The sequence below is a fragment of the Bactrocera tryoni genome, chromosome 4, assembly GCF_016617805.1.
Source record: "Bactrocera tryoni isolate S06 chromosome 4, CSIRO_BtryS06_freeze2, whole genome shotgun sequence".
Lineage (NCBI taxonomy): Eukaryota > Metazoa > Arthropoda > Insecta > Diptera > Tephritidae > Bactrocera > Bactrocera tryoni.
The window spans coordinates 11,626,741-11,636,419 of record NC_052502.1 but is presented as its reverse complement, the minus strand read 5'-3'; the positions used below and the strand labels follow the sequence as shown (position 1 = coordinate 11,636,419).

The 9,679-nt window shown below is 37.9% G+C and overlaps 1 protein-coding gene across 1 annotated transcript; it reads right to left on the bottom strand.

Annotated features, from left to right (window-relative positions):
* Positions 1-1,239: 1,239 nt before the first annotated feature.
* LOC120775696 (protein mab-21-like) lies at positions 1,240-8,734 on the bottom strand. Its single transcript, XM_040106007.1, has 3 exons — positions 7,653-8,734; positions 3,615-4,165; positions 1,240-2,800 (listed from the first exon to the last, which is right to left on the bottom strand). Exons 1-3 carry the CDS (start codon positions 7,853-7,855, stop codon positions 2,451-2,453), a joined length of 1,104 nt encoding a protein of 367 aa, XP_039961941.1. The 5' UTR covers positions 7,856-8,734; the 3' UTR covers positions 1,240-2,450.
* Positions 8,735-9,679: the final 945 nt, after the last annotated feature.

Here is a 9,679-nt window from a genome sequence, read left to right as displayed (position 1 = left end):
TAATAAGTTCGAAGAGACATCTCTTTAAAAGATCGTTAGTTTTGTCGTCATTCCAAAGCCTTGAAGGCAAAGTTAGTATCGATATGAATCAAAACGTCAAGATTTGAATGTCTCCAAGGTGTGTATCCCTTTGCTCCGGCAGCCAACGAAACGTAGTATATTACGTTAACTTTAGTTCTATAAGAGAAACCACAGATGATCTATTACTTCACTTATTTAAAAAACTATTATTTTTATTTTAAATATATTTTAGTCGCAAAAAACCAAAAAGCTCGACATTCGAGCCTCTAGAGCAGAATACTCGTATTTTAGAATTATAATAATTTTATGAAATTGATCAGAATATTTTTTTAATGTGTAAAAAACAAAAGCAGTTTAAGAAGGTCTAGGTTCCTAGCTGTTAAAAATATTTTGAGCAGAGTTGCCACCATTTCACAGATATATTTAAAAAAGTATTTAATTTTTTGTTTTGAGTTGAACATTAAAAAGTTTAATATATATTTATTTAAGGAAGTAGTGAAATTGTATACATTGTTTATAACACTATGTTGGCCACAACAACTATACTGAAATATACATAGATCCAATAGCTAATTAAATATTAAATGTGTAAGTGTGTGTGGTACTATGTACTGTGTAACTCATATAAAAAATTGTTTGTTACAAACTAACGCATTTGAAATATTGCGTTATTAAAGTTTTAATTTTATATGTTTAAAGCGTTTATTTTTTTAATTACTAATTACATAAATTAATAATTTTTTTTAATTAATTTTTTTTTTTTATTTTAACAATACTGCTTAATTTATTAATTTTTTATTAATTATTTAAATTAATTTATTTTTAATATTAATTAATTATATTAATTTTTTTAATTAATTAATTTTTTTTAATTAATTAAATTAATTAATTTTTACAAATATGTATATATTATTTTAGAGCAATAATTTTATATGTTTAAAGCGTTAATTTTTTTTAATTATTAATTACATAAATTAATAATTTTTTAAATTAAATTTTTTTTATTTTAACAATATGTGCTAAAGCAATAATTTTTAAATTAATTAGTTTTTGAATTAATTATTTAAATTAATAATTTTTGAATTAATTAATTTTTATTAATTATTTAAATTAATTTATTTTTTACAAAATTTTAATTTTTTGATCATTTTTAATTTGTAGAGCATTTAATTTTTTAATATTAATTAATTAAATTAATAATTTTTTTTATTAATTATTTAATTTAATTACTTTTTTACAAATATGTATAGATTTTAAAATTCATAAATCTGTTTTATCTTATACCTTTCCTTTCATAGAGCATTTCAGAAAAGAGGCTTAATAAGGTAAGGAATAGCTTTACAGCTAAGTATATAGTATTATGTAAATATGTATATAAGTACATAGTTAAATAGTAGTTATTATGTAAAATTGTTCGTATGCACAGTTACATGTGCGACAGCTGATTGCATAATTAATTGGTGAAGAGCTTACATATTAGTTACTTATACGTGAAAACAATATACATACATATACATATGTATACGTACATACAAATATGTAAATATAAAAATGTAGATAGGTGTATGTACATACATAAGCTTCCCCACATGTGCGAAAAAAACCATAAGAAATACTCAACTGCACCTTTTACACATTTTACACGAAGCGCCTAAAAGACGAGTGCCAAAAAACACACATAAAAAAGGATATTTAACGCAAGGATAATCCCATAGATGACGTTATCTCCGGCGGCACATCAACATATGCATGCTTGTGAACAGACAGACATAACTACAATCGTGTACACGCGTTGCTATCGCTGCGAATCTAACCTTGTGCCGGCTGCTGGGGACTCATTGCCGGAAGGCCTGCCAAATCGCCATGAATACAATTTGAAAATGAAGTAGTTTTCTGTTGCAGATTTTATCAAATGCGATTTTTTAGCACTTCACATGGATGATGTGGCATGCAGCATGCACACGGTACAATACATGAATGCAACATATGCATGTGAGGCATTGTAAAAGTATATCCATGTATGTATGTGTGTAGAAATATATGCATTTATGTATGGCCATGTGAGTACTCATAGACACGCTGCCACATCCTCAGCACCCTCGTCGTTGAAGCGGCACTCACACAGCAGCCAATTGACACCAGGGCTGTCAGTGTTATCAGCGCATTGCAATCGTGAAAATATACTCATTCACATACATACATACATACACACATATGCATATGTAACTATAAAGTTGCAACCAGACATGGATGCTAGGATGGCTCAGCGCTCAGCAGCAATATTTCTATGCACTTCCTCGCCTTTGCCTTTTTAAGTGCTATTCTTACTGCTAATGTGTTGTAGTTGTTGTTGTTGCTCTATCTATAAAATTTTATTTATTCATTATCTGTTTTTTTTTATATAAATAAATACACGCGGCGTGTTGGCTTTAGAGCTTCTCGAAAGCGTTCGCATTGGTCAGCATTTCGCGTGTCAAACACCAAACCTGCTTGGCCGCCTGCTCCAGCGAGCTGGGCGATTTGCCTTTGAACATGTCGAGTGTCGGTAGGAAATAGTGTGGACATCGGCGATATTGTAGACACGAGATCAGCTGCAGAAAGATACCGTTGATGCGATCAGCGATGCACGGCTCGTCCCATTCGAAGTCACGCGGATGTTTCTCACATTCGTAGAGCAGTAGATTCTTCAGATGGTAAGCGGTGATCGGATTGCCGGGCAGATCGAGGTGACGATCACGCAATGTCTTGAGTATGCTCAAACAGCGACGGCGGCAGCCACCTGTGTTAGCGGAGGAAAAAAATTGGTCAAAGAGAGAGAGAGAGAAAAATTATAATTTTTAGTTTTTTTACTGTTTTTGTTTTATAAAGTAGTTAAAACAAAACTAAATTTATATGCAAGTAGAAGGAGCCTGTTTCGATTTTAAAAAATTCCCTATTACTACAGTCGGGACTATGTATGTCACCGAAACGGACCCAAATTTTTATCCTGCCAAGAACAATCAGCTCGACAGCATCCCGAAAATTACTTCATGAATATTTTTCGTCGCTACAACAACAAAATTTGTACTAAAGTGAAATTTAATGTCAGTCCGGGTCAAATTTGATCAGATCCGACAGCCTCCCGAAAATTATTTCATGAATATTTTATGTCGCTACAACAATATTTGCATTAAAATACGTGAAATGTTTGTCAGTCCGGGTCAATTTTGATCAGGCTGGATAAAGGTAAAAAATATGAATAAATTGCATTATAAACTCGAGTTTAAAGCTTTACTATTTTAATAATTTTTAGTGCTTTTTTCAAAGAGCCAAAAAATTTCAACGGGGTTTTATCTCCATAAATAACGGAACATTATAGCTTAAACGAATGAGTCGATTATTTTACTATGATTTACTGCTTGTTTCTCGGTATTATCCAATCCTAAAAAATAAAACTAGCAACAAATTCGAGTTAGCGGCTAAAAGTAAGATAACGGCATTTTTCTAAAATTCAGAAAATGAGATAGTTAAGTAACTAAAACAAAATAATTACTCGAAATCAATAAATTATCGAAGCCACTGGAGAAAATAGAGAGAAATATCGAAAAACTTACCCTGTAGTAGACGATTTTCCGCTTCGAAGAAACTCAGCACCCAAGCATCGCCCTCCATCGCGGCATTATTGTTCTTATTCTGCATGACAATTGATTCTTTCGACAGCAAATCGAAGCCTTCCGTCTTCACTTCGGCCACGATATTCGGATGTGGCCAGGGTATATGCGGCAGCGGCCAATGAGCCGCCGAACGCGGCCATATACCGGAACATTTGAAAGCCGGCGTTATTTGCACGACAAAACGCTCACGAATGCGCAGCTTAACTTCGGTTGTATCGCCGATCACTTTCACCATATCACGATAAATGCTCTTGTCGCACGCTTGCGCGACCAACGTCTGAAAACGCGAGCGTATCTTACGCGAAGACAGATAACCCGACGCCGTGATGAATTCCACCCACAGCGACATGGAACGCTTGCGACCATCGCTCAGCTTGAGCACCGCGCAGCCGGGTAAAGTGCCATCGTCGACGAAGTTGAACACACCCATTTGATTGAGATACAAGACAATTTCGAACTCATTCGGCGAGATCACTTGGACGCCCTCAAATCTGTGAAAGGAGAGAGTTGAAGTACTTACTTAGTATGAATGAAATTTTGTAGTATTGTCTTATTTATTTACAAAATATATATACATATATGTACATATACATATGTTTGTGCTCTATATAGTTCAATACTAAAGTCCAAAGCGCCACTAGTGGCAACACCGTTGAAGACAAACCGCTGCAATTAGCACGTAACTCCAGTGGGCTCATGTTAACGTCTCATTTGATGGACAAATTGCACAACTTCAAGTTCTTTGACAAATCGACGAGGCAGCAACAGCTCGAGGGCTAACAAGTAGACAGACAGCCAGATACTCTGATGGACTAATGGATCTGTGGGCGCTTAATGACTTGTACGTCTTCCATTACAAGCAGCTAAGTTACGCCTTCGAGCGCCGTAAATGAACATTCAATAGCTTTAAATGGCAACAGATCGATTGAAGTGCATATGTGACTACAGAAACATATATATGTAAATGTTCGTATATATGTGTATATATATAACTTATGTGATGAGCGATCTCAAAACCGCATTGGCCCATTTAATGCAAGGTAAATGTGAAAACTTGGATTAAGTAATTGAGAGATTTTTTAACTGAGATGAGTAAAATTTTATTATTTTTCATTTTGTCCAATACAAAATCGATTACAGCTGGAATTACGGCTATAGTGCGCTAAATGTTGTCATGAGGCACCTCGAGCATTGCTTTTTGATTGGTGTTAAGTTCAACATACTCTTCTTCTTCTTCTTAATTGGTGAAGACACCACTTGCGCGATTATAGCCGAGTTAACAACAGCGCGCCAGTCGTTTCTTCTTTTCGCTACGTGGCGCCAATTGGATATTCCAAGCGAAGCCAGGTCCTTCTCCACTTGGTTCTTCCAACGGAGTGGAGGTCTTCCTCTTCCTCTGCTTCCCCCGGCGGGTATTGCGTCGAATACTTTCAGATCTGGAGTGTTTTCATCCATCCGGACAACATGACCTAGCCAGCGTAGCCGCTGTCTTTTAATTCGCTGAACTATGTCAATGTCGTCGTATATCTCGTACAGCTCATCGTTCCATCGAATGCGATATTCGCCGTGGCCAATGCGCAAAGGACCATAAATCTTTCGCAGAATTTTTCTCTCGAAAACTCGTAACGTCGACAAGTTCAACATACCCTCGGAGAAAATAATCAATGGGCGTTAAATTACATAATCTTCTTGAAATTAACAACACTCCAAACTTTGCACGTGCAGAGCACACGTCCAATCCACAAAAAGGGAGCTCCCATAATTTGCGCCAACTACCGTGGAATAAGCCTCCTCAGCATCGCTTATATGGGTCTATCGAGAGTAGTGTGTGAAAGACTGTCCACAAACTGATTGGACCTTATAAGTCTGGCTTAGACCTGGAAAATCTATAATCGACCAGATTTCATCATTGACGCACTACACGATGTCGCTGACACTGCAAAATGCGCAGTAAGTGGCAAGCGATGGAAAGGCGGAACAAAAAAATATTGTGCGTTAATCACCCTGGATGTGAAGAATGCTTTTAACTCAGCAAAGTGGGCATAATCAAGGCTCTGTATGACAAAACAAGCTCCTCAATATCTTATGGTTATTAGTTATTTAAAAAACAGGCGCCTATTATTCGATACAGATGAAGGCACCAACAGCTATTCTATTTCGAGTGGAGTGCCGCAAGGTTCGATACTAGGCTCCCTTCTATGAAACATAATGTATGATGGGGTGCTAAGGAGACACCAACCGAAAGGTATTAAATTAGTTACTTACGCAGACCTTATTGCGGTAGCAATGGCTAAACACCTCGATGACCTCCGGAGCAAATGCAATGAGTGCATAAACGGTCTGCGCCAATGGTTCTCCTCAATGAGCTGAGAACTGGCTGAGAAAAAGACAGAAGTCTTGGTCATAAGTACAAGAAAAGTGGAAGAAAGTATATCTCTCACCATAGGGGAGTGCGAGATTCATTCACAGCCTCGCCTAAAATATCTGCGAGTAACAGGAGACTCAAGGCTCAAATTTAAGGATCACATAGAATATACTGCAGGTAAAGCGGATAAAATCCTGAATGCCTCATCAAGAATGATGACAAATAAAGGCTGCGTGTGTACCAGCCGGCGTTTTTTACTTGCAAAGGCAATTACATCAGTTATGTTATATGCGACTCCAATATCCAATCCAATCCAAACGCTAGGCATCAAAACATATCCCAGACAAATAAACACAGTGCAGATGCTGCTGAAGTAATAGCCAGTATGATGCCAATTGACAGCCAGGTTGACGAATACGAGCGAGTATACAAATTATGAGAGCCATCTATAGGAGCCAAAAGGTAAGAGAGAGAGAAAAGCTTAACGATATGGCAGCAGCGGTGGCAAACCTCACTCAAAGGACGGTAAACCTACCGACTGATACACGGACATCCATTCCTGGATCGAAAGACGACATGGGGACCTGGATTTCCACCTAACCCATATACTGAGTGGACATGGGTGCTTTGGAAGCTACCTGTACAGATTCCAGCATGACATTAGTCCGAATTGTCTGTCATGTTCAGAGTGCTCTGAAGACTCCGTGACATAGAGGAGACTTAAAAGTCTTATCACTCCCACCAAATAATACTGAATCAGGTTGTTCCGTCGGAGAGTCTGGAGTTGGGAGTAGGTTAGGTTTAGCGATTTAAAGTTGCGCCGTTCGGCTTTTAATGCTTTCCTCTACTCAAAAAAAAAAAAAAAACCAGGCACCAAATCTTGAAAAAGACCCATGAAAAGAAAAACGACACACACCACCTCTTCGTTGATTTCAAAGCTGCTTTGTACTGCACGAAAAGGAACAGCCTTCACGCCGTTATGTCTGAATTTGGCATTCCCGCAAAACGTTGAGCAATACTAAAATTCCCACCTTGCTATATGGTGCAGAGGCATGGACGCTGACAACAACTGACGAGTCGGCGGTTCGAATTTTCGAGAGAAAGGTTCTGCCGAAGATTAATGGTCTTTTGCGCATTGGTAACAGCGAATATCGTATTCGATGGAATTATGAGCTGGACGAGATATACGACCACATTGTATAGTTCAGCGAATTAGAAGACAGCGGCTACACTAGCTAGTTTATGGTGGCCGAATGGATGAAAACACTCCAGCTCTGAGAGTATTTGACGCAGTACCTGCCGGGGAAAGCAGAGGAAGAGAAAGACCTCCACTCCGTTGGAGGAACTTCTTGTGAAAAGAAGAAACGTCTGGCGCGCTATTGTAAGCTCTCTAGTAAAGAAGAATAATAACTACAATTATGAATGGAATAATGCTATACGATAGGCCTAGCAATACTCTAGTGAAATTTAATATTGAAATTTTTGTTAGTTCTAGTTATGGAAGAAATTCTCAGACAAGATATAAACTGTGTATGACATTGAAATATTCACTTCGCCTTAATCAAGCCAACTAATTGGCTTGTCCAAATACTTAAAATATGACTGATGTTTACCTGCCATTGCACTCCACCAAACTGGAGATGAAACGCGGCTCCTGCAACTCCACCTCCTTCAAAATGTCCTGTACGATTTTGCAGATCTCTCTTATGGCTGTGGCCGTTTTGAACATACGCGCTTGAACGCGCTCCGCACAGTAGCGGTTCATCTGGTAAATCATGCGCGTTTGCGCCGCCAACATATCCGGCGGTACCAACATGGCGACGACGGATGTTGCAATTAACGATGCGCTGTTAAATAATGGCAACAACAACAACAAACATGCAATTCAATGGCGTCTGAGTGTCTGCGCTGAACGCGACCAGAGGCACAGACAGACAACAATGGGCTGCGTGGCGGCGTAACACAAACAACAAACAAAAACAAGACAATCGAATAAAAAAACAACAACAACAATGACACAATCAAACTCAAATAGACAGGATGAATATTTCAGCAGGCGATTTTCAGTTAATTAGCCGCTTTGTGCCACAGCACCCTAATGCCAGCAGGTTGACGAATCGGCGGATGTGAGGCCGCAATAGCGATAATGCTTTTGCTACTGTTGCAATGTAAGTGTTTTTTTTATTATTGTTGGATTTTGTTTTTAAATTTTTTTCTGTCTTTTTTTGTTAATTTTTTAATATTTTTTTATGTTTTTTTTGTTGGCGGCGTGCTTTGTGGTGACGCGTCACTGCGCTACGGCCGCTAAAGCGTTTGTGTGTAGTAGTCACAGCAGTGGCTTGGCACGTTGAGTTTTTGCTGTATTTTTTTGAACTTTTTTTCTGCACTCTTTACTATTTGACACAATGCACCGAAAACAATAGCGTTTTTTTCACTTAAACAGAAGAAGAAAAAAAATCGAAATCGAAATCGCGTTCGCCCTTTGCAAAATGCTTTGTGTGCCAGTTACTTTTGTCCGGCACTTTGCGATTTCAATATATCTATCTACACAGCGTTGCCGTCCTTAGCGTTGACAATGCAGCGGAATGTGCAACGAACAAAGCGTGCCGCGAATTCACGCTATGTACGCCAACGATATACTGCCGCCGCCATGCCAAAAGCCAATATTTTCAGGCGTGTTGTAAATCTCACGAATATTTACTGACTCGCCAGATAAAACTGAGTGCCCACAATGGGACACACAGGCGCTCGCACACACATATTTACTTGCATAGACATTCGTGTGTGTGTGTGTGTCTATTTAAGCTTAAGCTTGCTGATTGTATATACTTGTCGCACACAGCTAGCGCGGTTATATGCACTTCTGCCGCCAATCGGCGTGCTTGTGGTAGTAAATCAGTGTTTGTTGCACATTAATACAAATTTACAAGTGTAAGGATGTGCAAGCGCTGCGCTCGTGTTGGTTGCAGCGGTTGCAGTGGCGAAGAATATACAGTATATGTATGTATAAAAACAAGCAAAAGTATATGCATCGCAGCAATAATACCCTTCACAGCTGCATTTCTGACTGGAGCTGCATAAAAACTGACTTCTCTTGATTTTGATTGCAGAGTTTGTATGGCAGCTCTATGTTATAGTGGTCCGATTTGAATCATATTAACGGTGATTAAAGCCTTGTTTTAGATAATAATCTGTGCAAAGTTTCGTGAAAATATTCCGTAAAGTAAAAAAGTTTTCCATACAAGTACTGCAGTTTGAGCGATAAATTTGTATGGCAGCTATATGCTATAATAGTCTAATCTAAACAAAATACCTACAGATTATAGCGTTGCCTCAAGAAGTAATGTGTGCAAAATTTTGTTTAGATATCTTGTCAAATGAAAAAGTTTTTCACACAAAAACTTGATTTTTAACGGAGAGTTTGTATGGCAGCTATATGCTATAGTGGTACGATCTGGAAAATTTCGTCAAAGAATATAACGTTGATTGAGGTAATATTAATTCCAATATTTGGTGCAGATATCTCTTCAAACAAAAAAGATTTCCATACAAGAACTGCAGTTTGAGCGATCAGTTTGTATGGCAGCTATACGCTATAGTGGTTCGATGTGAAAAATTTCTTCGGAAAATATACCGTTAT

What these genes read in the sequence shown, in the direction of transcription:
- LOC120775696 (XM_040106007.1), bottom strand. Translation starts at nt 7,855, where the DNA reads ATGTTGGTACCGCCGGATATGTTGGCGGCGCAAACGCGCATGATTTAC. An exon ending in TTGGTGGAGTGCAATGGCAG is followed by an intron (nt 4,166 to 7,652) that starts GTAAACATCAGT and finishes CTCCTTTCACAG; the next exon opens with ATTTGAGGGCGTCCAAGTGA. An exon ending in GGAAAATCGTCTACTACAGG is followed by an intron (nt 2,801 to 3,614) that starts GTAAGTTTTTCG and finishes CCGCTAACACAG; the next exon opens with GTGGCTGCCGCCGTCGCTGT.